General features: G+C 53.4%; 1 protein-coding gene across 1 annotated transcript; it reads right to left on the bottom strand.

Moving 5' to 3' along the window:
• Nucleotides 1-128: 128 nt before the first annotated feature.
• On the bottom strand, nt 129-13017 carry pet117 (PET117 cytochrome c oxidase chaperone). Its single transcript, XM_078230160.1, has 2 exons — nt 12853-13017; nt 129-293 (listed from the first exon to the last, which is right to left on the bottom strand). The coding sequence occupies exons 1-2, from the start codon at nt 12946-12948 to the stop codon at nt 129-131; spliced, it is 261 nt and encodes an 86-aa protein (XP_078086286.1). The 5' UTR covers nt 12949-13017.
• Nucleotides 13018-26711: the final 13694 nt, after the last annotated feature.

The raw sequence follows: 26711 nt of genomic DNA on the forward strand, positions 1-26711 counted from the left end.
ATAGCAGTTATCCAAAGAGCAGCTTTATTCATCTTAAATTAAATAATTCTATCAAGTCTTTTTCTACAATTCTGAAGGAAAAAAATATCCGTCATCTATTAAACATCCAAAGTTCAAAAGAGATGAGGCTATTGTTTTGCAGATTGTCGAGAACTCTCTGGGGTCAAGGTGTCTCTCTGTAGTCGATCTGCTTCCAGTTTCTTTGTCAGACTAATTTGTTCCTCTAGGATTCGAAGATTCTCCTTTTTGCGCGCCTGCCGTTCAAGATCTCTGAAAACTCCTTCTCGCAACCTCTATGGAAAGAAAAAAAATGTAGCTTAATTCAAACATTTGTCTGGTGATCAATCCAAAAATATTATGTTAAATTGCTGAATATTTCAAAGCAGCTTTAAGATTAAAGTTTATTTATTAGTGTCACTAGTAGATTTACATTAACACTGTTCGGGTACACTGAGGGAGTATTTAGCCTGGCCAATGCACCTAACCATCATGTCGTTCGGACTGTGGGAGGAAACTGGAGCACCTGGAGGAAACCCACGCAGACACGGGGAGAAGGTGCAAACTCCACACAGACAGTGACCCAAGCTGGGAATCGAACCCAGGTCTCTGGAGTGAAGCACATCCCAATATTTCAAGTGACTGAAGGTTCAAACCGGGAAGCCCAAAAATACAACTTCTCACTTGAACTCTTTGATATTAACCGAGTCAGTTTAACTAATTGATATGCTACTGAGTGAGAGACTTGGACATCATAAATCATACTTCATGCCAATCTATGTACAGAAGGTCATCAAAAGCTGATCCAAAAGAATAACATCACAATTGACATTACAACCCCCCTAGATCTGGGATGTGATCCAAGTATAAAATATTCTTTAAACATCCATATTAAAGAGGTTACCGATCAAGGTCAAAGCTTGCCTGGGTATTAGCAGCATATTTTGTAGTGCAAATATTATGATACACTTTCCAGAAATGCAATAACTAGTGTACAAGTAGTTAATTCACTAGGTCATATCTGATTTGTTAATGTTAAAAAAGAACCAACTCTCCTGCTGCATCTTACCAGTGGCAGTCAGAAAGCAACAATCAGGGCACTGTTTCTGTACTTAACCATTTGTATGCAAAGCTTCATTCACCCAATAATGGAAGCAGAAAACAGAATTTGGTGTTGCTTTCATGAACCAGATCCCTTCATAGAAAAGGAAACTCAATTCTAAATGTGGTTAGCGACAGAACGCATCAGTTATAGAGTGGGCTGTACTTTTTAGTCAAGTTGCAATAGTTAAGATTGCAGAGGCTCACCGCTGCTTCAGTTTTGGAACTATGTGTGCTTCTGGACCTCAGAAGCTTCCCCAAGAGCTGAAAGTCAAGATACAAGTCTTTTCTCTCTCTCCCATTTCTTGTATTCCAGCAATGGACAAGAACCAACCACTCGGAGATAGCAATGTTATCCCACAGAGGCAGAGGGGTTGGACAGAACAGAACTGGACACAAGGCAGAGATGGAACACCACAATGCCAAGGAAAGATCTGTACATGAGAAAGGATTATGAATTCAATACTAACAGAAGAAAGAAAAAAGTTTAAAGTTTATTTATTAGTCATAAGTAAGGCTTACATTAACACTGCAGTGAAGTTACTGTGAAATTCCCCTAGAAAAAGAATTGAAAAATGATATCAGGGCCCGAGGGAATAGCCTCAGAGTAAAGGGACAATTCTTTAGGAGATGAGGAAGAATTTCTTCAGCCAGAGGGTGCTGAATCTGTGGAATGAATTGCCCCAGAAGGCTGTGGAGGACAGGTCACTGAGTATATTTAAGATAGCAATAGATAGGCTCTTGGTTGGTAAGGGGATCAAAGGTTATGGGGAAAAGACAGGAGAATGGGTTTGAGAAACATATAAGCCATGACCAAAAGGCAGAGCAGACTTAATGGCCCAATTCTGCTCCTATATCTTGTAGTCTGATGGAAAGAAGAATGGCTCGAAGTGGTTTTTTTAAAAAGGGCAATTATAAAGGGAGGAAGACAGTGGCTAAAGTGAACTGCAAAATTAGGTTAAGGGTAGGTCGGTAGAGATGCAGTGGGAGACATTTAAGGAGATGTTTCACAATGCTCAGCAAAGACACTTTCCAGTAAGAAAGGCTACAGGGGATGGGAGATTAACTGTGACTATCTAAGGAAACTAACTATAGTATCACTTTGGAAGAAAAAGCATACAATGCTGCAAAAGTTAGTGAAAGATCAAAAGATTGGACAGAATAAAAAAGCAGCAAAGAGAGAATATCAAGGAGTGAGAAATTAGAGCACAAGAGGAGTCTAGCTAGAAATTTTAAAACAGTAAGAGTTTCTACAGGCATTTAAAAAGGATAAAAGCAAAGTGAGCATTGGTCCTCTAGAGGGAGAGTCGGAGGAGTTAGTCATGGAAGATATGAAATGGCTAAGGAACTGAAGAGAGATTTTACATCTGCCTTCACTGTAACGGATACAAATAACAAGCCAGAATTAATTATGAATCAAGAAGTGACAGAGATGGGGAAACTAAAAAAATTGCAATTCGGGAAAAGGGGACTGAGAAAATTATTAGAACTAAAAGCTGACAAGTCCCCAGGTCAAGATGGACTTCATCCTAGCGGCTTAAAGAAAGTGGCTGCTGAGACAGTAGATGCATTGGTTTTGATTCCCTAGATTCTGGAAAGATCCCATCAGTCTGCAAAATAGTGAATGGAACTCCTCTATCCAAGAAAGGACGGATACAGAAAGCAGGCAGCTACAGGCCAGTTAGCTTAACATTTGTCATAGGAAAAATACTGTAATCTATTGTTAATGAGGTCATGCTGGGCACCTAGACATTTTCAGTGCAATCAGGCAGAGTCAACAAGGTTTTGTGAAAGGGATGTCATGTTTGACTAACCTACTAAAGTTATTTGAGGAATTAACTGACAACTTGAATAAAGGGAATCCTATGGATGGGGTATATTTAGATTTCCAGTAAGCATGTGACAACGCGCCACATCAAAGGCTACCATACAAAGTAAGAGCTCATAATGTAGAGAGTAATATCTTAGTATGGAGGGAGGATTGGTTAGGTTGGTTGCATTTTTGGGTTAGCAGGATGTAATGAGTGGAGTGCAACAGGGTTCAGTGCAGGGAGCTCAATTATTTACAATCTACATTAATAATTTGAATGAAGGAACATAATCTATAGTTGCTAAATGTGCCGACGACAATAAGATAGCTGGATGGTAAGTTGTGAAGAGGACACCAGGGGTCTGCAAAGGGATACGGATAGGTGAAGTGATTGGGCAAAACCTGGCACGTGGAGTATGACATGGTGAAATGTGAACTTGTCCACCTTGTGGGGAACCTGGAGGATGGGGGCAGGGGAAGGGTGGAGAAATCCAGAGGTAGGGGAAATCTGGGGGGGGGGGGGGGAAGAGAGAGAGAAATCCACAGGGAGGGGGAGAAATCTAGGAGGGGGGGGAAAGAAATCGGTTGGGGGGGGGGGAGAGAGACATTCAGGAAGGGGAGGGAGAAATCCTGGGAGGGGAGGAGAATCTGGGGGTGGGGGGGAGATCGGGGGGGAAAGGATATGGGGGGAACAGATCCCAAGGGGATCCGGGGGGTGATCGGGGGGGGGGGGGGGGGGGGTGGGGGGAAGGAGAGAGATCCAAGGGGGAGGAGGAGAGAGATCTGGGGGGTGATGGAGGGCTGAAATCCAGAGGGGAGGGGGTAAATTCAGAGAGGAGGGGGGAGATCCCGGGGGGGATCACTGGGGAGGGGGGAGGGGGAATCCTGGGGGGGGGGGAGGATCCCCAGGAGGGTGGGTGAGGATCTCGGGAGCGGGAAGAGGCGAGGGGAGGGGAGGATCCTTGGGGGGGGGGGGGCAAGGGTCCCTGGGCTAGAGGGGGAGGATCCCTGGGGGGGGTGGGGGGAGGGGGGGATCATGGGGGAGAGGATCTCTGGGGGGGGGGGGGTGAGAGGACAGGATCCGTGGGGGGGGGGGGGGGGGGTGGGGGGAGGGGGGGATCCTTGGGGGGTGGACCAGGGTGGAGGTGGTGGATCTGGGGTGGGGGGGGGGGTGTTGATCCCAGGGGGGCGGCTGATCCGGGGTGCGGGGGGGGGGGCAGTGGATCCCAGGGGGTGGATAGATCCCAGGGGTGGATCCCAGGGTGAGGGGGGTGGATCCTGGGGGAAGATCCCGGGGGGATCCCGGAGGGGGGGAGGGGGGAATCCAGGGGGGATCCCGGGGGGGGGGGGGGGGGGGGGGGGGGGGGTGGTGAGGATCACGGGAGGGGGAAGGGGGGAGGGGAGTATCCAGGGGGGGAGCGGAGGATCCTGGGGGTGGGGTAAGGATCCCTGGGCGGGAGGGGAGGATCCCGGGTGGTGGGGGGGGAAGAAGGATTCCTTGGGGGGTGGGGGGGGAGAGGCAGGATCCCTGGGTGGAGGGGAAGAGGAGGATCAGAGTGGAGGGGAGGGGAAGAGAGGATCCCTGGGGGGAGGGGAGGATCCCTGGGGGGTGGACCAGGGCGGAGGTCGCGGATCCGGGGTGGGGGGAGAGCAGTGGATCCCGGGGGGTGGATCCTAGGGTGAGGGGGTGGATCCCGGGCGTGAATCCTGGAGGGGGTGGGGTGGATCCCGTGGAGGGAGGATCCCAGGGGACGGTGGATTCCAGGGGTAGGAGTGGATCCCGGGGGAGGGGTGGATCCTGGGGGGAGGGGGTGGATCCTAGGGACGGGAAAATCCTGGGGGGAGGGGGTGGATCCTGAGGGGGTAGTGGATCCTGGGGAGGGGGGGGGTGGATCCCGGGGGGGGGGGTGGAGGATTCCGGGGGAGGGGTGCGGATTCCAGGGGGAGAGCAGGGTTGGATCCTGGGGGGGAGGTGGGTGGATCCCGGGAGAGGGTAGATCCCAGGAGGAGGAGGAGAGGATCCCTCGGGGGGGAGGATCCCTGAGGGGTGGGGGAGGCGATGATCCATGGGGGGTTAGGGGACAATCCCTGGGGGAAAGGGGAGGATTACTGGGGGGGAGGGGAGGATCTCGGGGGGGGGGGGGGGGGGTGGAGGATGATCCCTGAGGGGTGGGGAGGAGAGGATCCCTGGGGGATGAGGGGAGGATCCTCGGGTGTGGGGGGAGCCCTGGGGGTTGGATACAGGGGTGAGGAGTGTGAGTCCTGGGGGGAGGATACCGGGAAGGGGAGGGGGGGGGGAGGGGGGGGGGGAGAGGGGGGAGGGGTCCCAGAGGGGGAGGGATCCTGGGGGGGTGGATCCCAGGGGGAGGAATCCGAGGGGGGAGGGATCCTGGGGGTGTGGATCCCGGGGGAAGAGGGTGGATCCCGGGTGGGATGGGTTGATCCCGGGTGGGGGAGGGGATGGGTCCCGGGTAGGGGAGGGGGGTGGGTCCCGGGTGGGGGAGGAGGGTGGGTCCCAGCGCGGAGGGGGGTGGATCCCAGTGTGGCAGGGGGTGGATCCCGGGGCGGAGGGGGGTGGATCCCGGCGCAGAGGGGGTGGATCCCGGCACGGAGGGGGGTGGATCCCGGCGCGGAGGGGGTGGATCCTGGCGCGGAGGGGGGTGGATCCCGGCGCGGAGGGGGTGGATGCCGGCGCGGAGGGGGTGGATCCCGGAGCGGAGGGGGGTGGATCCCGGCGCGGAGGGGGTGGATCCCGGCGCGGAGGGGGGTGGATCCCGGCGCGGAGGGGGTGGATCCCGGCGCGGAGGGGGGTGGATCCCGGCGCGGAGGGGGGTGGATCCCGGCGCGGAGGGGGGTGGATCCCGGCGCGGAGGGGGGTGGATCCCGGCGCGGAGGGGGGGTGGATCCCGGCGCAGAGGGGGGTGGATCCCGGCGCGGAGGGGGGTGGATCCCGGCGCGGAGGGGGGTGGATCCCGGCGCGGAGGGGGGTGGATCCCGGCGCGGAGTGTGGTGGATCCCGGCGCGGAGGGGGTGGATCCCGGCGCGGAGGGGGTGGATCCCGGCGCGGAGGGGTGGATCCCGGCGCGGAAGGGGGTGGATCCCGGCGCGGAGGGGGGTGGATCCCGGCGCTGAGGGGGTGGATCCCATGGGGGAGGGGAGGATCCCTGGGGGGGAGGCGAGGATCCCTTTGGGGAGGATCCTTGGGTGAGCGGGGGTGGGGGGAAGGATCCCTGGGGGGGGAGGATCTCTGGGGGGGAGGGGAGGATTGCTGGGGGGGAAGGGGAGGATCCCTTTTGGGGGGGGAGGAAGATTAGGATCATGGGGGGGGGGGGGGGAGGGGAGGATCCCTGGGGGGGGGGCAGGACCCCTGGGGTGGGCGGGGGAGGATCCCTGGGGGCGGTGGGGGGGGTGGGGAGGGGAGGATCCCTGGGGGGGAGGGGAGGATCCCTGGGGGGGAGGGGACGGCAGGATCCCTGGGGACGGGGGGGACGGAAGGGGAGGATCCCTTGGGGTGGGAAGGGGAGGATCCCTGGGGGGGAGGGGAGGTTCCCTGGGGGGGGGGGGAGGGGAGGGGAGGATCCCTGGGGGGTGGGGTGGGGAACCCTGGGAAGGGGGGGGGAGGAACCCTGGGAGGGGGGGAGGGGAGGATCCCTGGGGGGGGAGGGGAGGATCCCTGGGGTCGGGGAGGATCCTTGAGGGGGGGGCGGAGGGGAGGATCCTTGGGGGGGGGGAGCGAGGATCCTTGGGGAGGGGGGGGGCGGAGGGGATGATCCCTGGGGGGAGGGGAGAGGATCTCTGTGGGGGCGGTGGGGCGAAAGGATCCCTGGGGGGGCGGGGGGGGAGGATCCCTGGGGGGTGGCGGGGGAGGATCCCTGTGGGGGGCGGGGGAGGATCCCTGGGGGGGTTGGCGGGGAGAGGATCCCTGGTGGGGGAGGATCCCTGGGGGGGGGAAGATCCCTGGGCGGGGGGGGGGGGGGGGAGGAAGAGAGAGATCTGTGGGGGGGGGGGGGGAGATCTGTAGGGGGTGGGGATCTGTGGGGGGGGAGGGGGGAGGATCCCTTTGGGGGGGGAATAGGGGTGGATCCGGGGGGGGGAAGAGGTGTGGATCCTGGGGGGGGGACGACGAGGGGTGGTTCCCGGGGCGGGGAGAGGGGTGGATCCCAGGAGGGGTGGGGGGGGGGGAGAGGGGTGGATCCCGGAGGGGATAGCAGGGGGAAGGTGGATCCCGGGGGGAGGGAGGAGGGTGGATCCTGGGGTTGGAGGGATGGACGGAGGGAGGGGGTGGGTGGGTGGGGATCCTGGGGCGGAGGGGGTGTGTCCCGGGGAGGGCGGGAGGGGGTGGGTCCCGGGGAGGGCGGGGGGGGGGGTGGGTCCCGGGGAGGGCGGGGGGGTGGGTCCCGGGGGGGTGGGTCCCGGGGGGGGGGGGTGGGTCCCGGGGGGGGCGGGGGTTGGGTCCCGGGGAGGGCGGGGGGGGGGGTGGGTCCCGGGGAGGGCGGGGGGGTGGGTCCCGGGGGGGGGGGTGGGTCCCGGGGGGGGGGCGGGGGGTGGGTCCCGGGGAGGGCGGAGAGGGGGGATCCGGGGGAGAGGGGGGATCCGGGGGAGGAGGGGACGGAAGGGATCGGGGAGGGAGGGACGGAAGGGATCGGGGAGGGGGGGACGGAAGGGATCAGGGAGGGGGGGACGGAAGGGATCGGGGAGGGGGGGACGGAAGGGATCGGGGAGGGGGGGACGGAAGGGATCGGGGAGGGGGGGACGGAAGGGATCGGGGAGGGGGGGACGGAAGGGATCGGGGAGGGGGGGGACGGAAGGGATCGGGGTGGGCGATACGGTGGGGGGGGGGGGGGCTGATACGGTGGGGGGGGGGTGAGGGGGGAGCGGGGATACGGTGGGGGGGGGATGCGGTGGGGGGGGGATGCGGTGGGGGGGGATGCGGTGGGGGGGGATGCGGTGGGGGGGGATGCGGTGGGGGGGGATGCGGTGGGGGGGGGGGGGGGGGAGTGGGGATACGGTGGGGGGGGGATGCGGTGGGGGGGGATACGGTGGGGGGGGGATGCGGTGGGGGGAGATACGGTGGGGGGGGAGTGGGGATACGGTGGGGGGGGGGGAGTGGGGATACGGTGGGGGGGGAGTGGGGATACAGTGGGGGGGGGAGTGGGGATACGGTGGGGGGGAGTGGGGAAACGGTGGGGGGGATGGGGGGATACGGTGGGGGGGAGGGGGGATACGGTGGGGGGGAGGGGGGATACGGTGGGGGGGAGGGGGGATACGGTGGGGGGGAGGGGGGATACGGTGGGGGGGAGGGGGGATACGGTGGGGGGGAGGGGGGATACGGTGGGGGGGAGGGGGGGGATACGGTGGGGGGGAGGGGGGATACGGTGGGGGGGAGGGGGGATACGGTGGGGGGGAGGGGGGATACGGTGGGGGGGAGGGGGGATACGGTGGGGGGGAGGGGGGATACGGTGGGGGGGAGGGGGGATACGGTGGGGGGGAGGGGGGATACGGTGGGGGGGAGGGGGGATACGGTGGGGGGGAGGGAGGATACGGTGGGGGGGAGGGAGGATACGGTGGGGGGGGGAGGGGGGATACGGTGGGGGGGAGGGGGGATACGGTGGGGGGGGATACGGTGGGGGGGGGGGAAATACAGTGGGGGGGGGAGATACGGTGGGGGGGGATACGGTGGGGGGGGAGGGGGGATACGGTGGGGGGGGGATACGGTGGGGGGGGAGGGGGGATACGGTGGGGGGGAGGGGGGATACGGTGGGGGGGGGATACTGTGGGGGGGGAGGGGGGATACGGTGCGTGTGAGGGGGGATACGGTGGGGGGGGGATACGGTGGGGGGAGATACACGGGGGGGGATACGGTGGGGGGGGAGGGGGGGCTACGGTGGGGGGGAGGGGGGATACTGTGGGGGGGGAGGGGGGATACGGTGCGTGGGGAGGGGGGATACGGGGGGGAGGGGGGATACGGGTGGGAGCGGGGATTCGGTGGGGGGGGGATACACGGGGGGGAGTGGGGATACGGTGGGGGGGAGTGGGGGATACGGTGGGGGTGAGGGGGGATACGGTGGGGGGGAGGGGGGATACGGTGGGGGGGAGGGGGGATACGGTGGGGGGGAGGGGGGATACGGTGGGGGGGAGGGGGGATACGGTGGGGGGAGGGGGGATACGGTGGGGGGGGAGGGGGGATACGGTGGGGGGGGAGGGGGGATACGGTGGGGGGGGAGGGGGGATACGGTGGGGGGGGAGGGGGGATACGGGGGCAGGAGAGATCTGGTGGGGGGGGGAGATCTGGTGGGGGAGGAGATGTGGTGGGGGGGGGAGATGTGGTGGGGGGGAGATCTGGTGGGGGGGGTGGGAGATCTGGTGGGGGGGTGGGAGATCTGGTGGGGGGGTGGGAGATCTGGTGGGGGGGAGGGGGGATACGGCGGGGGGGGGAGGGGGGATACGGTGGGGGGGAGGGGGGATATAGTGGGGGGGAGGGGGGATACGGTGTGGGGGGGAAGGGGGATACGGTGGGGGGGAAGGGGGATACGGTGGGGGGGAAGGGGGATACGGTGGGGGGGAGGGGGGATACGGTGGGGGGGAGTGGGGATACGGTGGTGGGGGGAGGGGGGATACGGTGGGGGGGAGGGGGGATACGGTGGGGGGGAGGGGGGATACGGTGGGGGGGGAGGGCGATACGGGGGCAGGAGAGATCTGGTGGGGGGAGATCTGGTGGGGGAGGAGATGTGGTGGGGGGGGAGATCTGGTGGGGGGGTGGGAGATCTGGTGGGGGGGTGGGAGATCTGGTGGGGGGGGAGGGGGGATACGGTGGGGGGGGAGGGGGGATACGGTGGGGGGGAGGGGGGATACGGTGGGGGGGAGGGGGGATACGGTGGGGGGGGAGGGGGGATACGGTGGGGGGGGAGGGGGGATACAGTGGGGGGGGAGGGGGGTACGGTGTGGGGGGGAAGGGGGATACGGTGGGGGGGCGGATACGGTGGGGGGGGAGGGGGGATACGGTGGGGGGAGGGGGATACGGTGGGGGGGAGGGGGATACGGTGGGGGGGAGGGGGATACGGTGGGGGGGAGGGGGGATACGGTGGGGGGGAGGGGGGATACGGTGGGGTGGGAGGGGGGATACGGTGGGGGGGGAGGGGGGATACGGTGGGGGGAGGGGGGATACGGTGGGGGGGAGGGGGGATACGGTGGGGGGAGGGGGGATACGGTGGGGGGGAGGGGGGATACGGTGGGGGGAGGGGGGATACGGTGGGGGGGGAGGGGGGATACGGTGGGGGGGGAGGGGGGATACGGTGGGGGGGAGGGGGGATACGGTGGGGGGGAGGGGGGATACGGTGGGGGGGAGGGGGGGATACGGTGGGGGGATACGGTGGGGGGGAGGGGGGATACTGTGGGGGCAGGGGGATACAGTGGGGGGGAGGGGGGATACGGTGGGGGGGAGGTGGGATACGGTGGGGGGGAGGGGGGATACGGTGGGGGGGAGGGGGGATACGGTGGGGGGGAGGGGGGATACGGTGGGGGGAGGGGGGATACGGTGGGGGGAGGGGGGATACGGTGGGGGGGAGGGGGGATACGGTGGGGGGGAGGGGGGATACGGTGGGGGGGAGGGGGGATACGGTGGGGGGGAGGGGGGATACGGTGGGGGTGAGGGGGGATACGGTGGGGGGGAGGGGTGATACGGTGGGGGGGAGAGGGGATACGGTGGGGGGGAGGGGCGATACGGTGGGGGGAGGGGCGATACGGTGGGGGGGAGGGGCGATACGGTGGGGGGAGGGGGGATACGGTGGGGGGGGAGGGGGGATACGGTGGGGGGGAGGGGGGATACGGTGGGGGGGAGGGGGGATACGGTGGGGGGGAGGGGGGATACGGTGGGGGGGAGGGGGGATACGGTGGGGGGGAGGGGGGATACGGTGGGGGGGAGGGGGGATACGGTGGGGGGGAGGGGGGATACGGTGGGGGGGAGGGGGGATACGGTGGGGGGGAGGGGGGATACGGTGGGGGGGGGAGGGGGGATACGGTGGGGGGGATATGGTGGGGGGGATTCGGTGGGGGGGATTCGGTGGGGGGGATACGGTGGGGGAGGGAGTGGGGATACGGTGGGGGAGGGAGTGGGGATACGGTGGGGGGAGGGGGGATACGGTGGGGGGGAGGGGGGATACGGTGGGGGGGAGGGGGGATACGGTGGGGGGGAGGGGGGATACGGTGGGGGGGGGAGGGGGGATACGGTGGGGGGGGGAGGGGGGATACGGTGGGGGGGGGGGGGGGGATACGGTGGGGGGGGGAGGGGGGATACGGTGGGGGGGGAGGGGGGATACGGTGGGGGGGAAGGGGGATACGGTGGGGGGGAAGGGGGATACGGTGGGGGGGGGAAGGGGGATACGGTGGGGGGGGAAGGGGGATACGGTGGGGGGGAAGGGGGATACGGTGGGGGGAGGGGGGATACGGTGGGGGGAGGGGGGATACGGTGGGGTGGGAGGGGGGATACGGTGGGGTGGGAGGGGGGATACGGTGGGGGGAGGGGGGATACGGTGGGGGGGAGGGGGGATACGGTGGGGGGGAGGGGGGATACGGTGGGGGGAGGGGGGATACGGTGGGGGGAGGTGGGATACGGTGGGGGGGAGGGGGGATACGGTGGGGGGGAGATACGGTGGGGGGGGGAAGGGGGATTAGGGGGGGAGGGGGATTCGGGGGGAGAGGGGGATTCGGGGGGGGAGGGGGATTCGGGGGGGGAGGGGGATTCGGGGGGGGGAGGGGGATTCGGGGGGGGGAGGGGGATTCGGGGGGGGGAGGGGGATTCGGGGGGGGGAGGGGGATTCGGGGGGGGGAGGGGGATTCGGGGGGGGAGGGGGATTCGGGGGGGGAGGGGGATTCGGGGGGGGGAGGGGGATTCGGGGGGGGGAGGGGGATTCGGGGAGGGGGATTCGGGGGGGGGAGGGGGATTCGGGGGGGGAGGGGGATTCGGGGGGGGGAGGGGGATTCGGGGGGGAGGGGGATTCGGGGGGGAGGGGGATTCGGGGGGGAGGGGGATTCGGGGGGAGGGGGATTCGGGGGGGAGGGGGATTCGGGGGGAGGGGGATTCGGGGGGTAGGGGGATTCGGGGGGGGAGGGGGATTCGGGGGGGGAGGGGGATTCGGGGGGGGAGGGGGATTCGGGGGGGGAGGGGGATTCGGGGGGGGAGGGGTATTCGGGGGGGGAGGGGGATTCGGGGGGGGGAGGGGGATTCGGGGGGGGGAGGGGGATTCGGGGGGGGGAGGGGGATTCGGGGGGGAGGGGGATTCGGGGGGGAGGGGGATTCGGAGAATACGGGGGGGGAGGAGAATACGGGGGGGGGAGAATACGGGGGGGGAAGATCTGGTGGGGGGGGAGATCTGGTGGGGGGGGTAGATCTGGTGGGGGGGGAGATCTTGTGGAGGGGGGGGGGAAGATCTGGTGGGGTGGCAGATCTGGTTGGGGGGAGGAGATCTGGGGGGGGAGGAGATCTGGTGGGGGAGGAGATCTGGTGGGGGGGAGATCCGTGGGGGGGGGGTTCAGGGGGGGGGAGATCCGGGGTGTTTGGGGGGGGAATCGGGGGGAAATCAGGGGGGGAATCAGGGGGGTGGGTGGGGGGGGGATCAGGGGGGTGGGTGGGGGGGGGATCAGGGGGGTGGGTGGGGGGGATCAGGGGGTGGGGGGGGAGGGATTCTGCGCCTCGCGCTCAATTAAATTCCCCTCCCCCTCATCACGTGTTTGAAGGGTGGCCTCACCCCCCCCCCCCCCCCGGGGTGACAGTAACGGGCCGGCAGTAACCGCTCATTCTCCCTCTCACCACAACCTCCCGGGCGGCGGGGCCGGAGCTTCACTGTGCGCGGCAGCGGGCTCCAAACTCCAACGCGAGGCTCCACCTACTGTGGGCCTGGGATCCCGGGCCTCACCCTGCGGGTCGAGCCCGGCCTGAAAGAACCCACCTCCCGCTCCAGGTGCTGCCCGAGGTGGACCCCGGCCACCGTGCCCACTGTCAGCAGCACGGACACTCCGAGTACCGCCCGGGACACCGCCGACATCCTGCGGCCTGGAAACCCGGCCCGTCACCATAGAGACCCAAACCCGGGCAACCGAGCGCCGGCAACCAGATCCCAGGCCTAAGCGGCCGAGCGCAGAGAGTACCGATCATCATCACCATGGAAACGCTGGCCTCCCAGACTGGAGTAGCAGCACCAGAGGAAAGAGTTGTTTTTAGTTTCATTATTGATGTCAAAAGTAGGCTTACATTAACACTAATGAAGTTGCTGTGAAAATCCCCCAGTCACCACACTGCGGTGCCTGTTCGGGTACACTGAGGGAGAATAACCAACATATCTTTCAGACTGGGAGGAAACCCAGGCAGACACGGGGAGAACATGCAGATTCCGCACAGACAGTGGTCCAAGCCCTGGAATTGAACCCGGGGTCCCTGGCACTGTGAGGCAGCAGTGCTAACCACCGTGCCACCCCTAGCTGCATTTAACTGAATTTGCAAAATAACCAGATCAGAGTTCACTTTTTTTTAAATCACGTAGTCAGATTTTATGGCAATTTGGAAAATCACTGATTGAGCTAAGTTAACGTGGGAGGGAGTGGAGGGTATATTTGTATTTTCAGAAAGCATTCGATAAGGTGTGATACAGGAAGGTATTATACAAGTTTGCGCTCATGAATTGAAGGTTAGTCAGAGAGCAACTAAATACAGGACACAAGAATGCTGCAAGGGGATATTGATCAATTCAGTGGCAAAATGGTCTAATATGTTGGACTGGCTTGAGGAATGATTGCTGAGACATTGGTAAATCTAACAACTGGTTTATTGGATATGACAGAACTATATAAAGATATACATGACTGGGTGTTACCTGACTAAACTGGAAGCATTTTCGTACTCCACTCTTGGTCATGTATTTCTTATATTATCATAATAGGCGGTGATGCTGACATAGTCCCACGCATTAACCATTTCAACCCTAATCCAACATTTTCTTTTCTCTCTCTCTATATCTATCTCATCTCTTTCCCCTCCCCCAAGTCTCTTGACATTTGATTTGATCTGTCAGGAGGCTTCACCACTCTCCCTGATCAGGTTTTTGTCACATTTGGAAGATCAGTAGTTTCTCTTGCAACTTATTTTTCTTGACTCGGTTGGTCTCTATTGAGAATTGTAGCATCTCGTTCTTCCAAATTTCTGACTCAACATATAGTTCTTCCAAATGTATGACTGATGGACACCTTTCAGGAATGGAGATGAGATTTCTCCAGTTTCTTATAGTACCTTCTGAAGTATGTACTACATAAGATCTCTGACTGTCATCCCTCTGGACAATTACTTTTCTGCCTTGGTCTCTTGCCTGGACCTCCAACTTGATTCTTTTCTTTCCCTCTTTGCAGTTATGTTTGTCTCGATTACTTTTCTCCATTGGGTTTTGTAGATTAATCCCACTCTTAGCATTTCACATGTTCCCTCTCCTTCATTGTTGAGTTCACCCTGGGTGTTACCTGTCTAAACTGGAAGCATTATATCCATTTTACACACTACCCCATCTCTTTCCCCTCCCCCAAGTCTCTGACATCATTGATTTGATCTGTAAGGAGGCTTCACCATTCTCCCTGATCAGGTTTTTGTCAGATTTGGAAGATCAGTAGTTTCTTTGGTTCCTTTGGCTGGTGTTTTCTGTCATTCCTTACTTCTGTAGTGATGAATCCTTTCCAGTACTCGTTCATGAACTCTTTCATAGTCCTGGGCTTCTATCTTTGGAAATAATTGTCTAGGTAGAATATAAGCTGCAAGGAGTCCACTTGGTCAATATCTTGCTTTCCCTCAAAATTCAGCAGGTCTGGTGTAACAATAAGGTCGGTGTCTTCACAAGTAGAACAGGCAGACATTGCATGCTTTGATTCTGGACATGTTTGACTGCTAGCGTTCTTGACTGCCACTTTTGGAGGATGGATAGGTGCAGATGTATTTTCTAGAAGACCACCACTGTTGGATAAATGTGGTATTGGAGCAAAGTATTCAGGCACTTGAGTTTTATCTTTCACCTCCTCAGCAATACTACAAAGTGATGAAGGATCATTGTCATACTCATGTACGCTTTGGTCAAATTAGTTTCCTATGCCTTCAGTGAGAACATGTTCGCTCACTTCCTTATGGACGTATTCCTGGAAAAGGGCTGGATTATCACTCTCAATAAAAGGTGTCAAAAAACCACCCAAACCAGGTCTTCAGAGCAGTTGGATAGTTTCTGAGGGTATCAGTTCTGAGGTTCAGTTCTGAGGGTATCCACCGGATGTTTGTTGATTGATGTCCTCCACTGTCCTGATGAGGTTGAGTTCTACGCAATCATTTCAACTTCGAAGAGAGAATTCCTGATTCTGTAGAACATACAATGTCACCAGCATCTGCTTTCCCTTGTATTGGAGCATTGCCTGTAATGTCCCTTTGACTTGTAGTTTGATTCCTCCTAGACCACATAACTGGGTTTCTGTTGGCTAGAGGCATTGTGTTAATAACCACAGTTCTTTGTCCGGTAAAACCGTTACACTTGCTCCGGTATCCAGTTTCAAGTTGGTGATGTATCCATTGACATAAACATCTGCATTCCAGAATGCATTCCTGGGGTCTTTTATCTCATCCAGGAAATATTTTTGTTCCTTTTCTTGTTGAAGTTCCTCAACTTCCTTAATGGCCTTGTGTGTGAAGACTCTCCTTAACACCTGTAAAGTTAGAGGCTGTACTTCAGCACACCTTTCAAAAATGTCCAATTCTTCTGCAGAGAAAGCATTCTGCCGTGTTTGCAAGACACTTTGTGGCCTGTGGATCCTTTTGGCACCACAGCGCTGGCATGGTTTGAGGGCATCTTGTGCTTTGCCTCCAAATGATAGCTTCTTTGAGGTTTCTGGTAGATTCCAATGCTTAATGAACTGTACGGTCACTGGAGGTTTCCTGTGTCAAGGTTTTTCTTCACCTCTCAGTATTGTCCTATTCTCTTTACATACCTGTTTGTCTCACAAGCTGAATTGCTTTCTCTAATGTTAGGTCTTCTTTAGGTTGCAATAGGTCTGATAGTGTGTCATTAGTAACTCCGACTACAACGCAGTCTCATCTTAATTCTGTTTTAAGGGCTCCATACTTGCAGTATGGAGTATTCAGCCAGTTTGTAAAGGTCATTGATAAAACCATCCACTGGTTTCTGGACACTTTTGTTTAATTTGACCCTCTTCAATATCTTGTTGCTCCTCGAGCTGAAATAATTATCCAAGGCTTTTAAGACTTCTTCAAATTTGTGAGGTCTCGTTGATGCCATGTCTTGCAATAATATCATCTGCCTTTGTTCCATTGGAGTAAAGTAATATATTGACTTGTTCAGCTTCAGGTTTATTGTCCAACCCTGAAGCAATTCGGAACCACAGGAATCTTTTTCTCCAAAGTGCTCAATTCTGGGTTTGATTTGATCCTTTCATATGTCCAAATCTCTCGGGTATTGTAAATTTGGAATCCATGGCTGCTCTAAGCTTCTAGGTGGTTTGTCTTCATTTTTAAACTTTTCTTACAGTAATTGCAGTTTTCCTATGCTGATCAGCTTCCGAGACCCGCTGCAGTTGTTTTTGGTATTTGCTTCTTAAACTCTGCACAGCCTTTAAAATTCTGAGCTTGAAGTTATTGCCATACTCTCTTCATTCCTTTCCCGCAGAGCACCGAGTATTTGCAGCTATTTCCTTTCAGTTTGCTACCTCGCTGTCACCACGTGTAATGACACTGACCTCGAAGCTAGACTGCAGGGTCTATCAAAACCTGCACTAGCTAAGAATATGATTTGGCCAGTGCTGCCTGCCTGGTGTCCCATTAAAAGCTAGTTTTCTACCCTTTTTAAGGGTTGCTCACCAGTTCTGTGACCTTTGCTTGGTTCTTTGACTCTAGCACTGGGATTTTCTTCACAGACCAATATGTGCTGTGGTGCAGTCCTTAATGAGGTGAACAGTTCTGACTCTTTCTGCCTCCACTTTATCTATGGAGTAGCTTTTGGAGTTCTCCAACTGTCTTACCAAGTTCTGTAATTTTGGCACCACTTTTCCAGGTCAAACTTGTAAAGCAGACTCTTTGCAATTTTGGGGTCTATCATGTCTGCCATCAACGTGACCACCATGTTGTATGTTGGTTGGCCTGACTAAGAAATGATTACTGACATTGGTATGTCTAACGATAACTAGCTTGTCGAACAATAACTAATGTATTGGATATTACAAAACTATACACAGACACATGATTGGGCGTTACCCTGTCTAAGCGTTATTAAGTATGGATCGGGAATGTCTCAACTTGTTGAGACTCTGAATTGGACTTGATTTGATTGAATTGGAATAAAAATACTTGGTCATGTGTCTCTTACATCATCATTATGGGCAGTGCTGTTTACACAGTCCCACACATTAACCCTTTCAACCCTAATACAACATGCCAAAGGGATAAACAGAATAATTTTAAAAGCAAGTAACTATTACGTTCAAGGAGATTTTGAAATTCTTATGTACAAATCATAAAATATTCACATTCAGCCATGAGGAAGGCAAATGATATTGTAAGCGGGTTGAAGTATAAGAGTAAGGGAATCTGGCAGCAATTATATAGGCCTCTGATGAGAACCTACCTGGAGTACTGTGCACATTACTGGTCTCCTTTCCGAAGAAAGGCTTCAAGGGGTGCAATAAATGTTCACTAGATTGATTCCTGCAATGACTGTGCTGTCCTATGAGGAAAGAGGCTTCAAAGTGATTTAGACAAGTTGAATGAGTGGACAAATACGTGACAGATGTAGTATAACATGGACAACTGTGAACTTATTCACTTCAGTAGGAAAAACAGAATGGCAGAGTAATATTTAAATGGTGGTAGCTTGGGCAGTGTGTGAAGTTCAAAGGGACCTGGATGTCGTTGTACACCAGTCACTGAAAGCAAGCATGCACTGAAAGGGTGGCACAGTGGTTAGCACTGCTGCCTCACAGCACCAGGGATCCGGATTTGATTCCAGCCTTGGGTGACTGTGTGGGGTTTTCATGTTTTTCTCGTGTCTGCGTGGGTTTCCACCAGGTGCTCCAGTTTCCTCCCACAATCCAAAGAAGTGCAGGTTAGATGGATTGGCAATGCTAAATCGCCCTTAGTGTCCCAAGATGTGTAGGTTAGATGGTTAGCAGGGTAAGTACATGGGATGAGTTGGGGGCAAGATGCTGCTTTGGTGCAGACTCAATGGCTGAATGGCCTCCTGCACTGTAGGGATTCTATGCATGTGCAGCAAAAGTTAGGAAGGCAAATGATATGTTGGTCTTCATTGCAAGGGAATTTGAGTACAGGAATAAGGAAGTCTTACTGCAGCTGCATAGGGGCTTGGTGAGACCACATCTGGAGTACTGTGTACAGTTTTGGTCTCCTTACCTAAGAAAGGATATACTTGCCAGGGAGGGACTGCAGCCAAAATTCATTAGACTGATTCCTGAGATGGCAGGATTGTCGTATGAGGAGAGATCGGGTCAACTGGGCCTGTAGTCACTCAAGGTTAGATGAATGAGAGGGGAACCAATTGAAACGTATGATAGGCTGGATGCAGGGATGATATTTCCCATGGATGTGAGGTCCAGAAATGGGTCATAGTCTCAGGATATGAGGTAAGCTAATTACGACTGAGATGAGGAGAAACTTCTTCACTCGGAGGATAGTGAACTTGTAGAATTCTCCACCACAGAAGGCTGTGGAGACCAAGTCACCTGAATATATTTAAGAATGAAATAGATAGATTTCTATATACTAACTGGGAAGAGAGCAGGAGTATAGAAACATAGAAAAACTACAACACAAAACAGGCCCTTCAGCCCCACAAGTTGTGCCGAACATATCCCTACCTTTTGGGCCTACCTATAACCCTCCATCCTATTAAGTCCCATATACTCATCCAGGAGTCTCTTAAAAGACCCTATTGAATTTGCCTCCACCACCACTGACGGCAGCCAATTCCACTCGCCCACCACTGTGTGAAAAACTTCCCCCTAACATTTCCCCTGTACCTACCTCCCAGCACCTTAAACCTGTGTCCTCTCGTAGCAGCCATTTCCACCCTGGGAAAAAGCCTCTGAGAGTCCACCCGATCTATGCCTCTCAACATCTTATATACCTCTATTAGGTCTCCTCTCATCCTACGTCTCTCCAAGGAGAAAAGACCGAGCTCCCTCAGCCTATCCTCATAAGGCATGCAACTCAATCCAGGCAACATCCTTGTAAATCGCCTCTGCACCCTTTCAATCTTTTCCACATCCTTCCTGTAATGAGGTGACCAGAACTGAGCACAGTACTCCAAGTGGGGTCTGACGAGGGTCTTATATAGCTGCATCATTATCCCCGGACTCCTAAACTCAATCCCTCAATTGATAAAGGCCAGCACACCATACGCCTTCTTAACCACCTCCTCCATGGTGGTATGGTGTTGAGATATAGGATCAGCCATGATCATATTGAATGGCAGTGCAGACTCGGGGCTGAATGGCCTGCTCCTGCTCCTATTTTCCATGTTTCTATGCCTTGTCTACTTGAGGAGGATCAACAGAAGGAAATCAGTGCAGGTTACAAATGATTTTGCACTAGCAGTGGAACAGAAGAATAACACAAAACTAGATGGTCATGAACTATCTCATCAGTAAGTTGACTTGCTTTTCCAAGGATGTTAATGATGGTCTGGCAGTGTTTAAACTTCCTCTGCATGGTAACAGGCAAGTGACTTTCAGTATACATGCTCTGGTCATCACCAACCCTGAGGAAGTAAAGAATAATTTCTGTGATGACCTCCGTATCTTGATTGCTACTGTGCCAAAGTCAGACAAGCTAATCATTCTTGGTGGCTTCAGTGCAAGCATTGTTGCAGATCATCAGGCATAGGAAAGGGTCATCAGAATAAATTGAGTTGGCAGTTGTAAAAGTAATGGTCCAGGGTGATCATGTTTTTAAAAGCTTCAAGCTCTATCTCCCGAACTAATTCCAGGGCATGGATGTCCAGAATTATTTCAGAGTCTCAAGGTTCAAACAGGCAGTCACGAAGGAAGCTCTCTGAGAAACTCTTGTGTCACCTGTATACAAGGAAAATGGACCCTCACTGCTTTGAGGATGACTGGGCAACTGTAAGGAATGTAATGTATTCCAACACTCTAAAGGCCTTCAGTCCCAGATCTCGTAAGCATCAAGATTGGTTCAGTGAAAACAATGAAGTAAATCAGAAACTACTGGAGAAGAAACATAATCTCTACAGGGTTTACAAGCCATCACTATCCAAGCATTATGCCTACCAAAATATATGCAATGCAAGCTCAGAGTGATGCAAGACACTTGGCTGAATCAGAAAATAGACAAACTTATGCAGACCACAAAGACTGGAAGAGATTCTACGATGCTGTGAAATCTGTCCACAGGCCCCAGTTTACAAGTTCATATGGACATACGATTTAGGAGGATGAGTAGGCCACTGAGCCCTTTGAACGTGCTCTGCCATTCAATTGGATCGTGGCTGATCCGATTATAACCTCCTCCACATTCCCACCTACTCCTGATTAACCTTTTACTCCCTTGCTGATCAAGAATCTATCTAGTTCTGCCTTAAATATATTCAAAGGCTCTGCTTCTACTGCCTTTTGAGGAAGAATGTGTTATAATTCAGGTCAGAAACTCCAAAGTGTTTTATGAAGTCCACCTGGACCATAAGTTTTGCAATTTGAATTTGGCTAGGGTAAGCATGAGATGTTTCACTTCAGGTATGATTCAACTGACCCACTAGGGAGCTTTTATAAAACAGTTTATTTAAGAATACAGTTAACAGATAGCAATAACTTCAACCAATTATAAACAAGGAAAAAAACAACCATAACATTGTATAACCCTTGACAAATATATGAAATGTTCCAACCAAACAAACCTCCTTAAACAAAGCCCTTGCCACAGGCTTAGCACAAAAAATACGAATGCTCACATGATGGAACTTAGTCCTTTGGTTGGAGAATTGAAACTCTGACTTCCCAGCCTTGTAACTTCCAGCAGCCTTCTTGATATATACACACAGACAAGCTTGAAGTCAGAACAGCTGCTTCTAGCTAGCCAGCAGAATTCACAATACCAGGGAGAGAGAAAAACAGAAACACCGCTTTTAGTCTAAACTAAAACCCCATTTAAACCATTGAAGCAACAATAAAAGGACTTTTAAGCAGACAGCTCAGCAACAATTAAAAAAACCTGCTTACAAACTGCAAAGAACATGATTTCAAACAAAATACATTTCTTAAAGGTACGCTATTGTCACAAGCGTTCCAAAAGCTCACCACCCTCCAGAAAATAATTCTCATCTTTGTCTTAAATGGGCACCCCCTTATTTTTAAATAGTGACCCCTAGTCCTCTCCATATCCACCCCGTTAAGACCCCCTCAGGATCTTATTTTTCAATAAAGTTGTCACTTGCTCTTCTAAACTCCAGGGAGTACAAGCCTAGCCTGTCCAATGTTTCCTCATAAGTCAAACCTTCCTGTTCCACGTATCAGTGTCATAAAACTTTCTCTGAACTGCTTCCAATATATTTACATCTTTCCTTAAAATAAGGAGACCAAAATTGTACACAGTGCTGTAATATAGTCTCACCAGTATTCTGTACAATAGAAACCCTACAGTACAGAAAGAGGCCATTCGGCCCATCGAGTCTGCACCAACCACAATCCCACCTAGGCCCTACCCCCATATATTTTACCCACTAATCCCTCTAACCTACACATTTCAGGACACTAAGGGGCAATTTTTAAGCATAGCCAATCAACCTAACCTGCACATCTTTGGAACGTGGGAGGAAACCGGAGCACCTGGAGGAAACCCACACAGACACGAGGAGAATGTACAAACTCCACACAGACAGTGACCCGAGCATCGAACCCGGGACCCTGGAGCTGTGAAGCAGCAGTGCTAACCACTGTGCTACCGTGCCACCCTAACTGGAGCATCCCAACTGGAGCATTACATCAGTTCACCACTAATCCTCGGTGCCAATGGTCAACACTACTCACAGAAAATGTCCAGATGGAAGTAAGTATGCAGAGTAATAGCAATTTGGAGAAAAATGCCCTGGTTCATTTTTTTCTTTGTGAGTGTTGAATTTTTCTTTGGGCTTTTCCCTCTCCCAGATGATTATATGGTTGGGAGAGAGAGATAGAGGGGAGCTAGTTATTAGTGGGGGCAGGCTTGATGGATCCACTCCACTCGTCTTTTCCTGCTGTGAATTTAATATATTCATAGTACTTGGAATGCTGATGTGTGCCTGGAAGTTTTAAGCTGTGAATGTAAAGCTGTACAATTATTTAATAAGTGAAAATATTATCCAAAGCTTCCCAAGTAAATACTGTATATTGCATTAAATAGGAATGGGCCCACCCACTAATTTTGCCTGAAGTTAGATTGAGGAGCTGTAATTATCTTCAGAAATGGAAATCAGCTGCATGGTTGAAATATTTTTGTAATTACTTTTTCTGCTTTTCAATTAACTTCAATGAATATTCACCTATTGAGAATGAGTTTTTTTCATCACAGCTGAGCACTTCCCAGCTAATAGTCTTTTCCAGTGACTCTCCATTGGTACGACTCTGGAGCTGAGCGTTGGTTGAGTGGTGATGCTTAGGTAACTTACTTTCCCAAGGAATCCTCTTTATTCATTCTTAAGGTGCCCCAGCCAATCGAAAGTGCTAATGCCTGAAACCAATGAGGTCATTGAACAAGAGATATCCTAAGAGACACTGGTACCTTGATCATGCCTGAGGCAAGATGGTGAATTTTATCAGGGTATTTAACTGTGGAGAACATTGCAAGTGTGCCCGATCCCACAATGTAAATTTCGTCTTTATCATCAAGCCAAGGTATTTCCATCTCGGTGTTTCTAATCCTGACTTAGAGCCATTACATTGGTCTTTGCTTCATTAATGATCAGTCCAAAAGACTCACTGTGTCTTTTGATGAGACCTGCAATGGTCTCTAGCTCTTTCTTTGTTCTGAGTGATGTTGTCCATACAATGTCTACAAATGGGCATTTTCCATCAGGGAGTGAAGCAGGGAAGGTGATTATACACAGGAACCTAGTTCCTGTTTCTGAACTGAACACCAAGCAGCCCAGTGGGTGTCCATATGAAACCAACTAACTGAGTAGTCTATTCATTTGTTTTCGCCATAGCCTTAGTGGGACTGGTGACATCCTCTTGCCTCTGTGGCTTCCTTCAAGCCTGATTGAGGCCACAGCTCAATGTTATCCTCCCATCTGACTTTTCTTCTCCCTCTTCTGTTTTCACCATCAGTTTCTCCTTCAGTTGTTGCCAGGGCAAGGCTGTCGATTCGTACTTGGCTAGCTTTCTCTCTCTCACTTAGTAACCCTTCCACCAGGTCGATTCTGAGCATCTTCTGCCAAACCCACATTGCAAAAGCTGTTATCCCCTTTCTTCAGTGTCCAACTCTCACATCCATGGAGCGCAACACTCCACTCCAGTGATTGTACTAGAGGTTTTTTCAGCTTCACGCTGATGGTTTGGAACTTCCAGATGTTACTTAAGTCACTGGGAACACCGTTTGCTGTAGCTAATCTAACCTGGACTTCATTCCTGGAGGTAACTTTGCTCTTTATCATCGAGCCAACATTGGTCTTTGCTTCATTAATGTTCAGGCCAATGGACTCACTGGGCGGGATTCTCCGGCTGTGCTCACTCCAAAACTGGAAAATCCCACCCGAGGTCAACGGACCGTTGCATGTTATGTGTCCCACCTGCTACGATTCCGTGGTGGGCGGGATGGGATAATTCCAGCCACTTGTGTCTTTTGATGAGGCCTGCTATAGTCTCTTTGTTTGTTCTGGCTGTAAATGTGATGTTGTTTGCAGTCTGAGGTTCCATATGCAATGGCCTTGCATGGTGCAGTCACATCTCTGCATGATCCACATGATCGTCTCTCCCACAGCATTAAACAGCATGGGTGACAGAAAACACCCCTGCATGACTCGCTTTTCAGACTCCTGATGCATTTCTATATAGCTCTTAATTAGCCACACAAGATATTTGGATACACCAAAGCCTAGAAGTAGAGAAACATGCTGGACAGTGTTGAAAACTTTGGCATAATCTATTAATGTGAGCTAAAGCTGCTCATTTTCACATTTTTTCATGGGATTTCTGAGCACAAGAATACCATCAGTTGTGCCCTTTCCAGGAATGAAGCCAAACTGCTCCTCTGTCACTTCTCTGTTTATGTAAGGGTGTGACTCTCTGCCCGATGATGTCAAGTAGTACTTTAGATTTATGACTAATGAGTTGTGGTGTGCAATGTTTTGAACACTCCTCTGTGCCTGCTATCTTGGGCATTGTGACCATCTCAGATATGGTCCACTCACAAAGCCATCCAACTGTTGTTCATATTGATTTGATTTGATTTATTATTGTCACATGTATTAATATTCAGTGAAAAGTATTGTTTCTTGCGTGCTGTACAGACATAGCTCATCAGCAACTGTTTTCCACCTCCCATAGCGCTTCTCCTGGTATTTGATCTGTCCTCCAGACTTTTCACCCTTAATGTTCTTTTCAGCTTATCTCATCTTTCAGTACCTCAGGTTCTAGTGCTTTTAGCTTCCAGTTTTCATTGTTTAGCTTTTCTGGCTCCTTCAATACAGACCAGCATTGAAACTGGGAATTTCTTTCTCTCAAGCTCAGTCCCACAGTAGGCCGCTTGTCTGTCCACTGTAAAAATACATTCGGATGGGTAACGTTCCAGTATTTTTCACCACAGTGATGTGACATAGCTTTGTGCTTGTGATTCTTCTACCTTGCAGCATTTCATGTTATCCTTGTGTCATGCTAGGTAAACCAGATACCCCTCTACAGAGAAGTAAAATCTGAGAAGTCACTGTATATTGTCAGGGAACTATGACCTAACCCTGTATATTTTTTATAAATTGTATATAGCTATCCTCATGGCTGATTCCTAAACTTTAAAACTGGACAAAGACCTTTTAAAAGGGCTGAAGCTATGTCTGACTGTGCCCCTCAAACAAAAAGAGCTGCCATGGCAGTATCACAGAATCTTGCACTGTTACCTCTGAAGAGACACTAACCACCCCCTGTAGGCTGCAGAGACCAAATTCAAAGAGAACTATACAGAAGCTTTCCTAACCCCCAGATGGCCAACCAGAGCCTGTTTGGCTGCTAGGACAAAGAACCCCAAAACCTTCCTTTCCAGTCTTAATGGTTGGAATATTTAACCATCATGCAAACCCAGGGGGGGGGGATACATTGTCAAAGACAATGTGGAGAGATAGGAATTATGTGACATGAACCTCTAGCTGATGGGACCAGTTATATTGCCTTTGGAACTGCAAAGTTCAGTTTGTCATCTACAAGCAGCAGTGCAGAAAAAGGATTCTACACGGATATCCCATCAACACTGTTTCTGCTGGAACTTTGGTACCATCACCTACGAGACTGATTCATCACTGTGTGCCTATCTACTCGTGTGAAGTTAGCTCCACTGGAAAAGAGAATTATACAGCATTGGTTTCAGCCATCCAACCTCAGTGAAGGAATACCTCATTGGACTTTGATTCTGGACTTTGAACTCACATAAAACAATAATTATTTTTTCTGTGGTCTTTGCCCTGTAAATCTCTTTTCTCCATCCAGTTTTTACTGCATGAGTTCAAAGAAGGCAAAATTGATATCCTCATCCCGCATTTGTGTGTGTGCAAATAATCCACCTCTTTGTGTTCATCCTATCTCAAGTTTGCTGTGGAGTTGTTAGTAAAAGTTGGATCACTACAAAACTGAGGGGTTGGAAAACACACCACCACTTAAAAGGGGAGAAAGAAATCAACTTCCAAACACGTTTCTGATTATGGATGGGTGGTGAGAGGAGAAATCAGGGCTTTTTGAATTAAACCCCCTCCTGTCCATAATAATCTTCTCTTGTGGGATCCTGAATTAGATTCAATTTGAATCAGTTTTTGGAGCAAGCAAGAAGCTGGATTAAGGGTTTGCCCGGTCCACTCTGCACATCGGCTTTGTAACTTCATGAATAGAGTAAAATTTTAAAAATAAAGAGAAACAAGATGGCTCAAAGCACTGTGCAGCCAATGCAGTAATGAAGGAGAGAGACAGCAGCCAATGTTTACACAGCAAGATCTCACAAACATTGTAATAATGACCAGGTTATGTCTTTATTGCTGTTGGCTAAGGGGAAAATATTATCCAGGACACTGCCCCTCAGTTATTCACTGAAATAGTGCCATCTTTTGCATGCATCTGAAAGGCCAGACAGGGCCTCGATTTAAAATCTCATTGAAGGAATGTTGCCAATCTGCCTGGATTATGGCTAGAGTTTCTGAAAGCTAGATTTTAACTTGACTTTCTGATTCAGAGATCAACATGCAAACAATTGAGCCACAGCTGACACTAAGTGACTAAGTCTGTATGTAAAGTTGAGACAATGGATGCTACTTGGATTTTAAGCAGAACACAGTTTAAAAGGCAAAAATAAAAAGCCATTGGGATTGCTAGATGTACTTAATTAAATATAAATTCGACTAATTCTCTATGATTCTATGATAATTGAAAGAAAACTATGCTTAGTAGTAAAGAAAAGACAATGGATGCCATTGTTAGTTGGGTGTCATGTAGATCATTGTCAGAACTGCAACTGTCTAAATTACTTTAAGGCTCTGATTAAAGCTGTCAAAACTTGGTATCGCTGTTGTGTAAATGATTT

The sequence above is a fragment of the Mustelus asterias genome, chromosome 15 (genome assembly GCF_964213995.1).
Source record: "Mustelus asterias chromosome 15, sMusAst1.hap1.1, whole genome shotgun sequence".
In the NCBI taxonomy this organism is placed as follows: Eukaryota; Metazoa; Chordata; class Chondrichthyes; order Carcharhiniformes; family Triakidae; genus Mustelus; species Mustelus asterias.